Raw genomic sequence first — 18627 nt, 5'->3', positions numbered from 1 at the left:
GCAAGAGCGACATCTCAAGTCAATTTCCTAATATGCAAATATTGGGGTTGGGCAATGAAAACAAAATGTGTTTTCAAATTTTATTTGTGTATTAATCCCAGAAGTGAGGGTTGTCACTTTAGAAACATAACAAATATATTTATTTATTATTATCCCTCAAAGGTCGGACGAACACATTTTTAATCTCTGTTTTTAGGATAAATTAAACAGATAATTTCAAAATTATAGTTTTACTATTAAGTAGGTAGGTAGGTACTATTTAATTATTATATCAACAGCCACGGACTAGTAAAAAAAGAAGGACTCCGCGCCGTCTCATCTATTCTGAAACTGATCTGTCACAGACGATGACAATTCTCATAATGGCCGCCTATCGGCCTGTAGTAGTGTAAGTGTGTGCGTGCGGCTATGTATTTACATATATATCGTCTTGTTTTGGTGCTACACTGTTATGTAAGGTGACATGGAGTCCTTATTTTTTTACTAGTCCGTGTCAACAGCACTAGAATTGTAAGATTAGTTCACGGGATGCAAAATCCTGGTCCCGTTGGCGGCTGCGCCTCCACACCGCGTCGAATCATGCGACAGGTGTGTTCCTCGATGCGGTGGTATACTTCAGGTGGGATCGAGTCGTACATTGAGCGTCGGCCTATTGTGTTGGCGCTCCAGAGCCTCTCAGCCACGGCGCTAGCTCGGGGCCATACCCTTCAAATATTTATAAACGATTAAAAAAAAAAATTGCAGTATATAGTAATTCCACCTTTGCACGACACGCCACAAGTTAGGATATCATCCCCACCATCTGGATGTGTGGCGGTCCTCCACAGTGCGGTTTTCAAGGAGCTTTCTTCCTCGTACTACGAAGCTGTGGAATGAGCTTTCTTGTGCGATGTTTCCGGGACGATACGACATGGGTACCTTCAAAAAAAGCGCGTACACCTTCCTTAAAGGCCGGCAACGCTCTTGTGATTCCTCTGGTGTTGCAAGAGAATGAGGGCGGCGGTGATTACTTAACACCAGGTAAGAACCCGTACGCTCGCTTATTCCATAAAAAAGAAGTATAAATTGATGTGGACGCGACCTTCTAATAAGCGAGTAACACGAATGCCCAGAAGCTCACGCTCTTCGAGAACAATATCACGGCCAAAAATGTTAGGTTGAGAATTTAAATGTATAAAAAATATACATACATATAACAAACAAAAGGTAATGTCAATATATGTCAAATCAAATCAAAATCACTTTATTCAGGTCACGGAAATGACACTTATGAAAGTCAAAAAAAAATTTTTCCTATTGAATCTACCGCTACTTCGTAAAGGGTTGATCTAATGAGAAGAAGTAACCAGAAACCCATTGTCACTCTTTTATATCAAGATTTACATTTTCATCGATTTACAATTAATTTCAATTACAATTTAATATGTAAAGTGATGCAACAAACATACTCAAACGTCAAATAGTCAATGCCTTACACGAGTAAGTCAAAAAAGTAAATGTAAATTAATACAAGAGTTATTGAGTACAGTAGCTGCATCATTCACACACACCATAAACAAATATGTGCGTTTCGTGTGTGTACGTGTGTGTGTGTGTTATTTTTCTTGAGACACTACTTATTGTTTTATTTTATATTCACTTATAGCAAAGAATAAGTACCTAATAGTAAAAACGTTGGAATAGAACATAACTACGCACTTCACACATAAGACATGCAAAAACTCTTCCGTTTAAAGATAATATTCTGACTTCAGCCATGTTTTTTTAATGAAAATACGGGACGAGACGAGCAGGACGTTCAGCTGATGGTAACTGATACGCCCTGCCGATTACAATGCAGTGCCACTCAGGATTCTCGAAAAGCCCAAAAATTCTGAGCGGCACTACAATTGCGCTCGTCACCTTGAAGATGTTAAGTCTCATTTGCCCAGAAATTACACTAGTGGTACATATTATGCGATACCCATACTCTAGCCGGCAACCTGTGCAAAGGAGCCTCCCTCTGGTAATGTAAACCTTCGTCTACATAATTATATGCGCATATTACTTATATCAACAAAATATTAGGTTGTTTTACATTTCGGAAATTTTGTGATATAATAGGTAACTCCAAAATAATATCCAATGTTTTCAAGGAACTTTCCTCCGCGTAAAACCAAACAATGGAAAGACCTTCCTTGTGCGGTGTTTCCAGGACGATACGTCAGGACACTTTCTATAAGACCGGCAACGCTCCTGTCATTCCTCTGTTGATCATTTAACATTAGGTGACCCATAGCTCCACCTATAATCCACCTCGACTCAACCTTATTAGTGGAACCTCAATATATGCCAAATATAAAAATTTAATGAAAACTATTGTATGTCTATATATATAAAAATTAACGCTTATTTAAACTGGAATCTTACACATATTTGTTAAATAATAATTAGCTGTACCTAAGAGACAATTGTAAAAAAAAATTGAATTCATCGTAGTGTCTCTTGAACACAATTCCCACAACCATATTATAATATTTCATTACTTAAGAGACACATTGTAGAATCTCTTGTTACCTGCTCATGACATTTCTGTCATCAACCATTTCCCCCCACATGCACGCCTCCCCTCCCACGATTCCATTGAGGAGCGTCTGGTTATAGGTGACGTCATACACCATCTGTCTCGGGTCCGCCCAGTAGTAATCAGTCCAGCCGCTACTCATTGCGTCCAGGTACCACGTAGAAGAAAATATCAGCCGGTGACCTGCTGTCAGCACCTACGAACATAATGATGTGTAAAATAAATTTATTGAATTAGGCGTTACTTTGCGGAAATCCATAATTATACAAATGATTTAAGTTTTCTTTAGTGTTGATTCGCAAAAGTCGTTATAAAGGATTTCGCTTAAATGTGTTAGAGCAATTAGAAATAATAAAACACAAAAATAACATGTTCACATTGTTGAATGAACACACAAATTTAGTCCCATCACCTTTGTTACGTGTCTCTTCCGGGGGTAATACGTCACAACAGCCGACCAATCACAGCGCGTCAGCGGCTTCCGGCTCATTTGATTCAGTCTCGTGCCAGATTTTGGCGAGACAACACGTCCTGAGGATGGCTCGTGTAGAGGCGAAACACGTGTCGAATTGTTTTAAAAACAAATATTGGCGGAATTAACACTAAAGAAAACTTAAATCATTTGTATAATAATGATGTGTTTCATTTGCGTTGAGTACAATGGCGACATATAATGAGCGCTCCTGTAAAACTACTTAAATGAAATCATACAAAAGTAATTTAAAAAAATACATAATTCACCAAAACAAATTAATTTTCCATAATATAATTTCGGAGTAGTCTAATAGCCGCGCGAAGCACTGACACCATCTTGTTCCACGCTGTGCCGTGGCCGTTCAAAACTCGTAGATGTGTAACGGCCACGTAACGCTTAATAAAACTGTTTTTTTTATTAAATACTAGCTGACCCGGCAAACGTTGTTTTGCCATATAAATTATTTATAGAGTTAGACCGTTTCTTGGACATTGCAACATTTATTTATTTTTCCAAAATTAAAGATTTTTTCTGAAATAAACGTAGCCTTAGTTTCTCCTTATTACATCAGCTACCTGCCAATAAAACTCCCGTCAAAATCGATTCAGCCATTTCAGAGATTAGCAGAGATAAAAAAAATTATTCACATATATTCATATACATGTAGTAAAAAATGGTTATTTCAAAATTACAAACAGACACTCCAATTTTATTTATATGTATAGAAGATATAATTTGTTTGTTTGAAAATTTTAAAAATTCAATAACTTTAACTTATAGATTTATTTTTTTATGCTTACAGTTAAGTACTTCTTTAAATTATTCTCTTAATGGTTTTGAACATCAAGCACGTACCCAGCCAGGTATTCACCAACAGTCCCTTGCTTAGGGGACGCTTTCGTATACTTGATACTCTTGATTTGGCCCTATTTAGTACATAGGTACTCAATCTGATCGTGACAAATTCAAAACACTTCAATAAAATTTATGGTTTGCAGACAATCTACTTTCAAAATAATTTAGAAAAATATCGTCATTAGAACCATAAGATTTAGATAAAATTTTGAACTTACATTGACCATTTCGCTGATCCAGCTTCCCTTCCACACCTGAATGAGGGTGTCGGTTGACAGAGGCACGCCTTCGTCGAACACTTCCTATACAGAGAAACAAAAAGAAATTTACGTAATGTAGGTACTACTACATATTATACATCTTTTAACCGGTTTAATTCAAAGACAAATGTTAGCTTGAGGGTCAACTGTACCTGACGGGTGCATATGGCTCCGTGACCTGACCAGAGGACTAGAGGGGGCAAATGGACAAGATGCTCACGTGGTGCAACTTGGTGAGGCAACCGCCCATGGACATCCCCAACACCAGATACGTTGCCGGCCTTTAAGTTGGTAGTATGCTCTATGCTTGAAGGTCTATAAGTCGTATTGGTACGGGAAAATGCAGCCAGTAATTTATTCCGCAAAGTGAATGTGCGAGGCAAGGAATTATTCGCACAACGCGCGGGTCTAGTATGCCAGACGTCAACATGATGCAAATAAAAATTCGCACCTGAACCACTCCGAGCACTCCCCGTGATAAATGTGATAGAATAATGATACCTTGCGCCAATAATAACCATTCTTCGAACCAAAATACAAAATTACAATTGTAGCTTGAAGGGTGATCGTAGTTGAAATAATTTGCTGAACTGCCCAATGTTAATCGTTGAAGTAAAAATGCAGTACTCATTCCAGTATTGTTGCTAGGAGACTGAGCTGCTAGGCCACATGTATCCAGGATCTGTGGTTACTACTTACTTGCCACACAACGACTTCGGAATCATTCGCCAGCAAGGGGATGGCCTGTCGCATGAACATGGAATGTAGATCCGTGACTGTCAGGTTGTTCTGGTTCATGTACTCGCGGAGTTCGGGGTTTGATCTCCTGTACAAATATTATGCGTTTTATAACAATGCTGGTCAGGCAGACACGTTCAAAGTGACGGCTACTATTTTTGACGAATTGAAGGGCCCGTGAGCTTACTACGAAAATATTTTAACATTTATTGTAGTAGATAATATTAATAATAGTTCCAAGTACACTCACTGTTAATTAGTGTCAAAAATGGCGAACACACACACACACACACATTTTTATAATATTAGTGTGATAAACAATTCTAATAATTATATTTTATATTATATTATATACTCGCATGAAACATAATGCAGATTTTTTCCTACTTGCTGACACTTATCGTATTATTTTGGATAATTCCCACTATTTCTATGTAAATTATAGCCTTTGTGTTATTATGATGAACAATCTATATTATTGTAAATCCATTCAGTAGTTTTTGCGTGAAAGAGTAACAAACATACACCCAAGCATCCATATATTCTTACAAACTTTCGCATTTATAATAATATTAAGTAGGAAGTAGAATGTGTATAGATATATACCTACATGTACTGTAGTACGCAATAATAGCTATTGAGGTTTTGTTATGATTTATAATTCATGTTCGTTTTACGTGTGCAAAAGAAAGGCCACAAATTGCCGGGAAATTTTAAAAACTATAGTTTATCATTTTATGGTACATTTACACACGTAATTGTAACGTATCACATACTGACCTAGGCTGTAGAATATACGTGTGTCAGTCGACACTTAGTCAAATTTAGTCAAATCACATTTAGTCAAATGATAACTGTTATATACAAGCATAACCGAAACAAACCAGCAATCCAGTTCGACCTCGTCTCCACCAATGTGAAAGTATTTGTCGGGGAACCACTCCTGTACTTCTTGGAAAAGGTCACGCAGCAACTTGTATGTGATGTTCTTCGTGGGGTCCATGGGCCCCAGGCCTATCACGTTGCCTTGGCTGTAGCACTCGGTCAGAACGCTGGGAAACGCGTTGCCCCATGATCGAGTGTGTCCTGAAATAAATATATTAAAGCTTATTTATAGTTATTAAAAAATCGGTGCGTTTCAGATCTGTCGGCCGAATCAAAACATTCAGAATTAATCTATTATATCTATTATATTGAAATTTATAGAACGAAGGCAGATAGAACTAAGAAAAGTTACAAAATTGTGTGAAAGTAGATTGACGAATTTATAGAACGCACGCGGATAGAACCAATAAATGTTAGACGATTGTATGAAAGTAGATTGACGAATTTATAGAACGCATGCGGATGGAACCCATCAATGTTAGACGATTGTATGAAAGTAGAATGACGAATTTATAGAACGCATACGGATAGAACCCAGAAATGTTAGACAAATGTATGAAAGTAGATTGACGAATTTATAGAACGCATGCGGATAGAACCCAGAAATGTTAGACAAATGTATGATAGTAGATTGACGAACTTATAGAACGCATGTGGAGAGAACCCAGAAATGTAAAACAATTGTACGAAAGTAGATTGACGAATTTATAGAACGCATGCGGACAGAACCTAGAAATGTGAGACAACTGCATGAAAGTAGATTGACGAACTTATAGAACGCATGCGGATAGGACCCAGAAACGTTAGACGTGTTAGTTAGTATGAAAAAAGATTATCCAAATGTTGTGACCCTTATTGAGTGTTAATTCCGCTAATAGTCTGGTCAATCTAGACATTTGAAGTAAAATTGTTCAAAACATAATTATAAATAAAATTTTAAGTTCCCCATCATTCCTGTGTATGGAAAAAATTTTACTCGAGGTCAAAGGTCAAAAAAAAAAGCTTTTCGCTATTTTCAGCAAAACGGTAGGTACCTATGTATTATAAGAAAAGTAACCCAAACAAAAATTGTAGATCATGAAATTATCTATACGAAAAAGTGTGTGCGTGTAATCTTTACACACGATTGAAGTAAAACTTAATAATAATTAACTTTAGGAATAATTAACAGATACATTAATATATTACATAAAAATAAAGCCTTTTGTGCTTTTTTAGATATTTTTCTATTTTTTTCTCGGAAACGCTAACGATATAACTTCATCTTTTGAGCAAAGTTGGCATTTTCTCTACCTAAAATAAAAGAATGCCTTTATAATAAATAATATTATTTAAACAAGTGAGATTTTATATATTTTACAAAGAATGATTTAATGTTATATTTTGATATTATTATTCATCAGAAAATATACACTTACGGCCTTTTATTAATAAAATTGGCATAAAGTTATAACAAATCATAAAATGTAAAATAGACATTTTGCTTACGATTGGTTAATTCGGACGTTTAACGTTTCCCGCGTTTATTTTCAAGGCTGCTTGTCATTCGGAAATCTTCAGAATTATCACATTATTGACAGTGTTGTCAACGATATTGTAAACATTTTGCATATTCTTTGTTTATGCTTAGTTATAACTTTATACCAAGTTTATTTGTAAGGCCGTTAAACTTTTTACATGTGAGGTCAATATCAGGTTCTTGGTTTTCTCTTTTATGCTTATTTATTGATGAAAGAGTAAGATGTTCCTGGGATTCCGCCATTTTATTTGACTGATTATTTTCATTTTATATTCTATTGTTAACTCATTAATACCATTCACACATTTTAAAATATTCACTCATTAAATAAAATAATTTATAATAAGAAATTGAAGGTTATATTAGCACATATTAAGACGTTGTGATTGAATATTAACGAATATGGCTGTATGGGCTCGAACCCTTTGCCTAGCCTAATAATTAACGAATGTTGCAAATATCAGAATAATTCTGCTAACTTATATATTATAAATTACAAAAGTAGTAATAAATAAGCAAATTTAACACTTGGCGATTTTCTATTAATATTACAGAGCATAATATTGAAATGTTATTTTTAAAACCATACAAATATAATGGCTTAAAAAATTGTTTCAATTGACTCTTTTACTGAGTAATCCGTAAAAAAAATTCTAAGTTATTCCCAAATCGCGCCTAAAGAAGTTTTACATCAAAAATGTATCAATACTTTTTTCCTACGAACCACTATTTCTGAGATATAATGATTCAAAAAGTTCTTATCGTCATAATATGTACACGGTAATTGTTTAAAGACAAATATTGGCGGAATTAACACTAAATAAAACTCAAATCATTTGTATAATTATGGATTTCCGCAAAGTAACTTCAATAAATTTTCTTTTTAATTTCGTAAGTTTTGCGTGTACTTTATTACCGTTGCGATATCACTAAGATTGTATACCCTGAGACTAAGAGCGCTTTCGGATTACGTCCGATCCGATTCCGATCCGTACCCGTGAAAACACGGTCCGAAGTAGTCGTAAAACTATTTCTATGGTAGTTTACGCACTAGATCCGGCTTCCGTCATCCGATTTCAGATACGGAACGGATTCGGATCGGACGTAGTGCGAAAGCGCTCTTACGGACAGCGGTATTTCATTTATTATAGCAGGTATAAGAGCCCAGCCACGCACACAATAGAAATTGATGTCTCGAAAAATTTACACATGAACAAAACTGGCCAAATCGCAGAACATTGATTTATTCATTCCGCTTTCTCACTATAAAAAGAAAATACTTAATTTAAACACGTGACTTAGAACCCTTTTTTGTCATATTTCATTTTCATTTTTCCATTATATGTTAAAATATTTATACATTTTAGTTTTTTAATTGTTAAATTACTGTCTTATAAACGTAGTAAAAATCATGAATGCTATGGTAGCTTATAAGTGAATAAACTCTTATCCATATTATTATTATATTTTTAGTTTAAGCATGTAAAAAGTGTAATTTGTTAGTTGCCCAAATAAATAAATAAATAAACAATTCTAGAGATGTATTTACGTGACGTACTCATGCATATTAGGGCGATAACACCATTTACAACATTTCAAATCGTTATATATCGCAGAAACGGTGGCTCGTAGGAAAAAATACATTTTTTATAGAAAATATTATGATCTACATTTTTTATCTGGATTCATTTTTGTGTTAAAACTTACTTACCGTTTCGCTGGAAATCGCGGAAAACTATTTTTTTTTACCTTTGACCTCGAGTACATTTTTTTCCATACTGATGGGGCGCTTAAAACTTGTCTCGTATTGTAGGAAAGTAGATTGACGAACTTATCGCATTTGCTATGGTCGATCCGTTGGCGGTCTTTACTTGCCGGATTGCAAGTGAGTGCAAAAGAAAAAATTGTAATTACCAGGCACATCAAACTCCGGAATGACCCTGATGCCGAGATTTCTAGCGTATTCCACTACACTCTCTATATCCTCCTTCTTGTATACCATGGATTGATCGTAAGCACCTTGCCCACTGCAATAAAAAAAATACAATATACTTAAACATTGTGTTGTGTATGGTGGTGGGTAGGGGAACATGGGTATCAGTGGATCATTTTTTTTTGTGCTGATGTTTTGGATTGAGTTTGTTCTTTATTGACCAAGGTTTTTTATTTTAATATGCTAAGGCATTCCTAATATTTGGGATACGTGCTTAAAATGACTATTTATAGCTTAGTGTCCTTTATATGATAGTTTTGTCTAGTGCAGGGAATTGACCTAATATGGACCATGCACGGGTTACAAAGAATCAGGGTACAAAGGATCAAATGGGGCACCCTGAATCACAAGTATTTAAAATTCAATAAATTTTGTTTTATTAAATGAATCTCTTTATCAGTTTAAAAAAGATATAATAATAAGTTATAGCTTCTGTTTTTAATCAGTCTATAAAGTTTCTAAATCACAAAATAGTCTTAAAGATCAAATAATCTAGAAATTAAGTAAAGATAGGTTTAATAACATAAAAAATATAGATATTTCAAACTGCTAAAATTTTAATCATAATTAAGGCCACAGTAAATTAAAAATGAACAAATAACAAAAAAATCAACGTCGAAATAATATAGACCTTGAGTCCTTTTTGTGCTCCCAGTATACCCAAGTTTAGGCAATATCAATTTAATATCGAGCAATGTGACCGTGGCAAGATCTGGAACAACAGGCAGGTGAAATTTGTTTGAGTTATTGACTGATTTCGAAGAAAACTGACCTCAGTCTCTCCACCCTTTTCTCCTATTACTTTTGCAATGTAATAAATATTTTTACTCTTCACTTTAAATAATACTAATACGAAGTCCACTTCTTTTGGCAATTTAATCAATGGAACAAATTTATCAGGGTTAATGACTAGAAACTCAGCTTCCTCTTCAAACACAGGTTCTTCTTCCGATTAGATGCTCATTTCTTTGTCTTCTTCACTGGAGCTATTATTTAAGACTTTTCTTTTCATAACAGCTTTAGACTGTATCTTAGTCTTTTTTCGCGTATATCTTCTGCTCTTTTTTCGATTTGGTCTTTTTCGGGTGTATCTATAGCAATCATGGTTTTACCTTTTCGTCTTGCTGCTCTACTATCTTTTCTAGGATCAGCTTTTGGTAAGCCACGAAATTTTAAAGGACTAATGAATTTGCTAGCTTGTGCATTTGAGTCTATAAATGTACTAGAAGTTGGCGTTGGGCCATTAAATGCAGTGCAAGGTGGTTCTACAGGTAATTGTTTGACTGGTGTACAAGAAGCTGGTTCAGTTGATAGTTGATAAAAGAAAATATTTTCTGAAGGAGATATCAATGGCACTAGTTCGACGTCATTTAAGGTTTCAATATCTTTCGAAGCTGATTTGGCAAATTCTGCAGATGATGTATTTTGAGGGTCGGCTAAAGACGATATTTGGTCATGAACAATTGCCGATGACAGTTATAAAAGCAGAATTGTTGGTGAAGGAGTTCTTGTTCTGTTTTCTGTTTTCTGAAAATATCTTCATGTTGACTGTCGTCTGGGTTTTGATAGTGTGGCCTAAATCCTCGTCAGTAAAAATATCTCTGTTGAAGAGGAAAATCCCTGTTTCGCGAAAGGCATTGCACGTGTTAGCCGGTGTTATTGCTTTCAAATGGGCATCTCTAATACACCCAGCAACTTCATAAATTGAGGATGTTTTCCCTGGATTGCGCATCATCTAGCTGTCAACAGCCTTGTTGTATGCAGTTTTTAATGGCCCAAAAACACCAACATCTAGAGGTTGCATTTTACCGGTCGAATGCGGTGGGACGGTAATAATTGTCACCCCATTTTCTTTGGCTAAATTTAGTGCCTCAATACAAATGTGCGACTCATGATTGTCCAGTATTAGAAGGCTAAGATTATTTTTACTTGAATTTACTTAATTATTAACTAAATTCAAATAAAAGTCGTTTATAATTGATGCGATACGCTATTTTTGTCACCTGCCAAATTATGCTCTAAGGAGACTGCATAAGAACTATATTCAAATAAAAGTCCAGTTGTCATTGGAAATATATTAGGAAAAAGAATATATTTTGTTTGGCTATGTAACGTATCTAACGTATTTTATATGTTTGAATAAATATTAAGTGAGATCGGATATAACGCGCTTGCGGCTCACTTGACTTCTTCATAATATGACGTATTTTAATTAATATTGAACATTGATTATTGACTATCGTGCGTTTGTGAATGATTTTGAATTGATTGTTTGTTTATTGAATAGTTTAAAAAGTTTTATAAAAGTTGTACCTAAATTTAGTTTTTGATCAGTATAGTGTAAACCTATATCTATAGGTTGAGTATTTTCCGTATAAATAACTGCAAATAACTATTGTACATAAAATCAATGCACTTTGAAGTACGCCTGACAATTTAGTATTTACTGAGTAGAATAACTAACTGGAAGATTAAATTTAAATTGCATAAATAAAATCAATAAATAATAAGTAGATATTTATATTTTATCATAAATCATAATTTCATTCAGACAGTCCTAAGCCTGTATAAAAAATACGAAGGAAATTCAATTTTTTTTAATAAGTAGGTACATTATTTTATTAGTAAGTATTTTTAAAAGCTCACACAACAATAATGTATAGAATAATACTGAACAGCGCACGATACATCAACATTGTGTAACGAATAGCAACGATAATCAAACGCATCATAAGTCATAACGAATTGTACTAATATAATATAGCGGAAAAAATAGTAGGCGTTTTAAAAATAGCGTATGGTTATAACGCGATTTCAATATATAGCCGTTGCGAACACCTCCAACAGAACTATATTAAATGATTCACTGTTCCCCGTGATCCACTGATACCCATGTTCCCCTACTGTGAATTGAGCGAAGGATAATTATGGACCCAGTATGCGAACAAAACCAACGATATATAGGTAATGTGTCGGTACGGAAAGCAAATATAACTCCTAAACATTCCAAATTCATTCAAAAATATCTTTGTAAAATTTTGTTACCGAGTACTACATAATGAACAAAAACACAATAAAAAAAAGATTAAAATCTTTAGACTTTAACAGAAATTCCGCAGTTGTTGTAAAGATAATAAACAAATCAATTCCTAGTATTTGGCATTTGCCATTTTATTACCTGCATGTATTCACTGGCATTAATATTCAATACCTGTTGCACCTGGGCATAAAATGTAGGTTAAATTGTTGTACATAATAATAATAATAATAAACATTATAAGAAACATAATTATACAGTAACAATACATTTACAATATTTTCCCTCTAAATGTAAGTAACTAAGTAATTGCATAATAAACTTATTTCAATCAATCTTTTTACATAATATATGCATTGTCATTAAATTACAATAAATTTTAATATTGTACAAGCTTATCATCTATACTAATATTATAAAGCTGCAGTGTTTGTTTGTTTGTTTGTTTGTTTGAACGCGCTAATCTCTGGTACTACTGGTCCGATTTGAATGATTCTTTCAGTGTTGGGTAGTCCATTTATTGAGGAAGGCTATAGGCTATGTTTTTTTTAAATTAGGGATCCGTAATAAAATTGCTATTTTGTAGCACAAGGTGTAAAATCGAAAACCTATTTTTGCGTGCGCTGCAAAAACTATTGACAATAGAACAAAATGATGTAAAGGCTATAATATTGGCAATATTTTATTACTTATAAAACTATCGCGTGAATTATACTTTATATGGCAAAACAACGTTTGCCGGGTCAGCTAGTATATTATATGACTACATTGTAATTCTCAATGTATCGCCAAACTAGTTGGGGACTGTATCGTGGGATCAATAAAAAAACCGACTTCAAAAACTGAAAAGTATCAAATTACTAAAAATTTAGTACAACTATTACGCAAACCGTTACCTTTAATATTTATAAAATACCATTATTTAAATGTGCTACCTATTGATAGGTTGTAAAGCGGTGCTAAGCCCTAAACAAAATAGAACTTAATATTATAATCACCATACTGTAATTATTAAGGTTGTCTGGCTACGCGTGTCTGTCCATTTGGGTTGATTTGTTCTAGACGAAGCTATCCCGCTCAAAGTCAAGTGTGGCGAGTGTAAGTACCTACTATTACATTTGTCTTGGCACATACAAATAATATTACATATTTATAAATATTAAAGGTAAAGGTTTACATAAGAGGTGTATTAAAAAAAATTTTTAGTTATTTGATACCTTTCAGTTTTTGAAGGCGGTTACTTAAACTTAGTTTTTTTTTATTTTTTACTTTTAGTGTCAGTTAATAATTAAGTATAATAAATAATCAACCTGAATGAAAACTCCTAAAAAAGCCGTACGCAAAATTATATCATCGAGGTAAACAAAAACTATTGAGCCAAACTATGTAACATTTTTATAGGACGAAATGGCAACTATTCTGCATCGAACTAAGGAAAAATTACGTAAATCGGATCATAAATCTCAGAGTAATCGGTGTACATACATAAAAAAAAATACGAATTGACTTTGAAACCTCCTCCTTTTTGAAGTCGGTTAAAAAAAGGGACGAATACCAATAAATCGTTAATTTAGCAGTCATCATTTGGCATTGAGATGTCTAATTTATCAATACAAACATTTGTAATAAATGTCTACGTTTATAAGCGTTAAATATACAACGGATTAGGTACCCCACAGGGGATATATAAAACCAAAGTATAATGCATTTATTTTCACAACTTTGATGTGTTATACGAAAATTTTAATGACATGTGGATGGGATGTAATATAAATGAGTGTTCACACCTTTGGTTGTGTAGGTATTCAAAAATATACATTATAAGTACATATACGCATTAGCCTAGTGCACGAGGTGGCATAATTCTATGACCGAAGACAGAGGGGTAAGTATTATGTTTCAATAATATTCGTATCAGCACAAGCGCACATGGCACAGTCAACATTGCCAAATACAATTCTCGCCATCTGAATGTATGGCGTTCCTCCACAGTACTGATTTCAAGGACCTTCGTTACGCTGCGTTTCAACGCGGTGAAAACGAAATGCTTACTTTATGAAGGCACGCCTGTCGTAGAAGCCAGCGACGCTACTATAACTCCTTGGTGTTGCAAGGTTAACCTCACGGACGTTTGTCCTCCACTCGCCTTTTATTCAATTAAATTACCTCAATTCAGGAAATCTTTCACTCTGGTACGGAAAGCTCTGGTCATCTACAATGTGCCAGTGGAACACGTTCATCTTGTTCATAGCCATCGCGTCCAACAACTTCAGGATGGTGCTCATAGAGATGTAGTGACGGGAGGTGTCCAGCAGCAGACCTCTGTGAGAGTAACGCGGGTAGTCCGATATTTGTGTTTTGTTCACGCGCAGTTCCTGACAAATACCAAATACAAATTATATTAAGTGCCGAACAACTGAAGACGACAAACGAAATGGGTCTGCCAACATAACGAAAAAAAGTTATTAAGTCATTTTGACATGAATATAGTAAGTCGCCCATTATTCCATTAGCTACGGCGCCTTTCAAACCAAACTACAATATAATAGAAGCACACCACAGCTTCGCGGCTCAAAAAGATCCTGCAATATTTATCCCTCTAGCCGGCATCATATACAATAAAGCAGCCAGGAAGAAGCAATTAATACATACAGGCACATTTAGCGAACCGCCAGCAAATGCGGTTACACTTATTTCTCTCGACGTATGCAACAGAAGATCAGCAACAACTTGGGCTTGGATCTTTGGCCTATTTTGTGAAATCCCCCGCGTGATGCAATTAGGATGGAACTTTTATATACTTAAACGAAAATTTGCGATGAAATAATTATCTCTGATGCATTAATTTAATACTACAATTCGGAATACCGCAGGGAAGTGTATTAGGACCAACTTTATTTTTAAAATACATAAATGATTTAACTTTAAACTAAAGTACGGAAGGGTATTTTCCTACGCCAACGACACTGCGTTACTCTTTCATGGGAATAGTGGGCCAGAACTATTTTTAAAGAAGATTAAATCTCTTATCACTTAATTTAACTAAAACAAATAATATTACTTTTGCCTTTCGAAAATTTACATAACCCAATAATAGCATGAGAATAACGAAAATAGAAAGAATAAATACCACAAAGTACTTGGTTGTAATATTAGCTGAAAAGAGCTGAATAAGTGCGCATAGTCCCTTAGTCGAAATTTGTTGCTAACAGAGCTTGGAAAATAATATAGATATTTAAACGCCTTCTACTTGTAAGTACCTATGTTATTAAGCGCTTCTCACTTATATTTATAGAAAAAAACTACGTTTAAAAAACCGACTTCAAAAACCGAAAAGTATAAAAAATAAATTAATACACCTCCTATGCAAATCATTAATAAAATACTATTACTTGTATGTGCACAGGATAGCTATTGATAGGGTTTAAGTCGGTGCCTACCCGCTTGGGCTGTTTGGTTCTAGACGAAGCTGTCCCACTCAGTCTCGCATGGCGAGTGTAGGTACCTGCTATTTTTTACATATGGTTTTTCACCGACTTCAATTTCGTTCATTTTAATACAATAACATAATACAATAATCAGTCCTTAAACTGGAAAAAAAAAACAAATAAAAAATGTTATATTAAAATAATCGCCTATGTCACAAGATGACCACGCGAATCGAGCGTCCTCTGTAACATAAAAGATCCCAAAATTTACGCGCCAGGCGTGTGTCCGCACTTCCGGAAAGACATTTAGGAAAAGCCGCACAGTAATAATTTCCTTTTCTGAGGTTAGCAGTGAATGTGTCGGCAAAAGCTGCAGAAGCTCAGTCTGTTCGATAAGTTACAGATTACTCATTGCATTGTAAGTTACTATCAATAGTAATTCCAAGAAAAACATTATAATTTAATGGTTGAAAGAATTGTTTCAAATTGCTCAGTAATATTTTCTGACAATCTCCAAGTGTATTTGTTAATTTATGACTACCTTGTAATAAATCCTATTATTAATATTATAAATGTGAAAGTTTGTATGTCTGGATGTATGTTTGAACTTCTTTAACGCAAAACCAACTTTTTCTACCAGTGGGAGGCTCCTTTGCACAGGATGCCGGCTAGATTATGGGTACCACAACGGCGCCTATTTCTGCCGTGAAGCAGTAATGTGTAAGCATTACTGTGTTTCGGTCTGAAGGGCGCCGTAGCTAGTGAAATTACTGGGCAAATGAGACTTAACATCTTGTCTCAAGGTGACGAGCGCAGTTGTAGTGCCGCTCAGAATTTTTGGAGGTTTCAAGAATCCTGAGCAGCACTGCATTGAAATGGGCAGGGCGTATCAATTATCATCAGCTGAACGTCCTGCTCGTCTTGTACCTTATTTTCATCAAAAAAAAAAAAAAAATACTCATTGGATTTTGATGAAACTCTACAATAATATAGCTTACATACCAGAATAACACATAGGCGATTTATTATTTATGGAGGTGTTCGTAACGGCTATATATTGAAATCGCGTTATAACCATACGCTATTTTTAAAACGCCTACTATTTTTTACGCTATATTATATTAGTACACTTCGTTATGACTTATGATGCGTTTGATTATCGTTGCTATTCGTTACACAATGTTGATGTATCGTGCGCTGTTAAATATTATTCTAAACATTATTGTTGTGTGAGCTTTTAAAAGTGCTTACTAATAATGTACCTACTTATTAAAAAAAATTGAATTTCCTTCGTATTTTTTATACAGGCTTAGGACTGTCTGACTGAAATTATGATTTATGATAAAATATAAATATCTACTTATTATTTATTGATTTTATTTATGCAATTTAAATTAATCTTAATTTATATTAATTCAGGCGTACTTCAAAGTGCATTTTATGTACAATAGTTATTTGCAGTTATTTATACAGAAAATACTCAACCTATATCTATTTACACTATACTGGTAAAAAACTAAATTTAGGTACAACTTTTATAAAACTTAAACTATTCTATAAAACAAATAATCAATTCAAAAACGCACGATAATCAATAATCAATGTTCAATACTAATTAAAATACGTCATACGAAGTCAAGTGAGCCGCAAACGCGTTATATCCGATCTGACTTAATATTTATTCAAACAATCAAAATAATCTAACGTTGGATAGCCGAACATATTATACTCGTTGGTCTATTATATTTCCAATGACAACTGGACTTTATTTGAATAAAGTTCTTATGCAGACGTCTTAGAGCACAGATTTGATACTTATTCGACCAAAAAAATAATCTAACGCGTTGCATAGCCGAACAAAATATATTCTTTTGCCTAATATATTTCCAATTACAACTGGACTTTTATTTGAATATAGTTCTTACGCAGTTTTCTTAGAGCATAATTTGGAAGGTGACAAAAATAGCGTATCGCATCAATTATAAACGATTTTCATTTGAATTTAGTTCTTATGCAGTCCTCTTAGAGAGAAATATTAAATAACGCTTGCCAGTTTTAATAAATAATAGGTGATATGATTATAAATATATATTAGAATATTTTATCAGCTATCTAATATAACGAACACCTCTAAATTTATTATAGAGATAAGTCTCCTAGAGTATTGTTCAATGATTTGGTCTCCAATTTATAATGTTCACCGTGATAGAACAGAGTCGTTTCCGCGGCTTGTAAAAAAAGAACTCTTTTCTTTGCATCAAGTTGGGTACTCGACATAAAATTCCCGAATACTCTGAGCGCTTACGTAAATATAACTGGCATAGTCTTGAAGCGCGAAAATGGGTATCTGATATGTGTCTTAACAATATGAATTGTGATACGATATGTGCTTATTCGATGTTTTAACAACCTCATTACTTCGAGAAACACGGAGCACCTACCGACGGTGGCCCGTGTTGCGCTATGACCCAATTATGAGAATTTATAGAGAAGTAGCTGACCTGGCAAACGTTGTTTTGCCATATAAATTATAAAATATCTACACCTTCCTTGAGCTTCAACAAATCTATTACAAAAGATTTCATTGAGATCGGTCGAATAGTTTAGGAGTTATTAGGGAACATACAAACATACATTTTTTTTGTATATATAGATTTAATGAAGTGTGTGTCCTGATATTGATATTTTCCTTAGAAATACAAATGTATTGTAAAAAAAATACTCTTTCAAAAATTAACACGTTTACGTTTCATAATTAATTATTAATTGATGAATGATACACTTAGATTACATTATCTTAATATATATAATTCTTTTGTGCGTCTGTTGTAACTGAACTCCTCCTAAACGGCTCGACCGATTTTAATGAAACTT

General features: G+C 34.1%; 1 protein-coding gene across 1 annotated transcript in view; it reads right to left on the bottom strand.

The window, feature by feature from the left end:
- Positions 1–214: 214 nt before the first annotated feature.
- The window catches only part of LOC126977952 (beta-hexosaminidase subunit beta-like), a 28156-nt gene continuing 9743 nt past the window's right edge, over positions 215–18627 (bottom strand). The window contains exons 4-10 of the mRNA XM_050826658.1: positions 14492–14700; positions 9210–9322; positions 5776–5977; positions 4853–4979; positions 4112–4195; positions 2557–2759; positions 215–705 (exon numbers count right to left, since the gene is read on the bottom strand). Coding sequence (XP_050682615.1) covers positions 522–705; positions 2557–2759; positions 4112–4195; positions 4853–4979; positions 5776–5977; positions 9210–9322; positions 14492–14700 — 1122 coding nt within the window. The 3' untranslated portion in view covers positions 215–521. The remainder of the gene's footprint in view (positions 706–2556; positions 2760–4111; positions 4196–4852; positions 4980–5775; positions 5978–9209; positions 9323–14491; positions 14701–18627) is intronic.

This window comes from Leptidea sinapis, chromosome 46 (assembly GCF_905404315.1).
Source record: "Leptidea sinapis chromosome 46, ilLepSina1.1, whole genome shotgun sequence".
NCBI classification, from domain to species: Eukaryota; Metazoa; Arthropoda; class Insecta; order Lepidoptera; family Pieridae; genus Leptidea; species Leptidea sinapis.
Note: the sequence above shows the minus strand (reverse complement) of the source record. Positions and strands in the feature narration are given on the sequence as shown.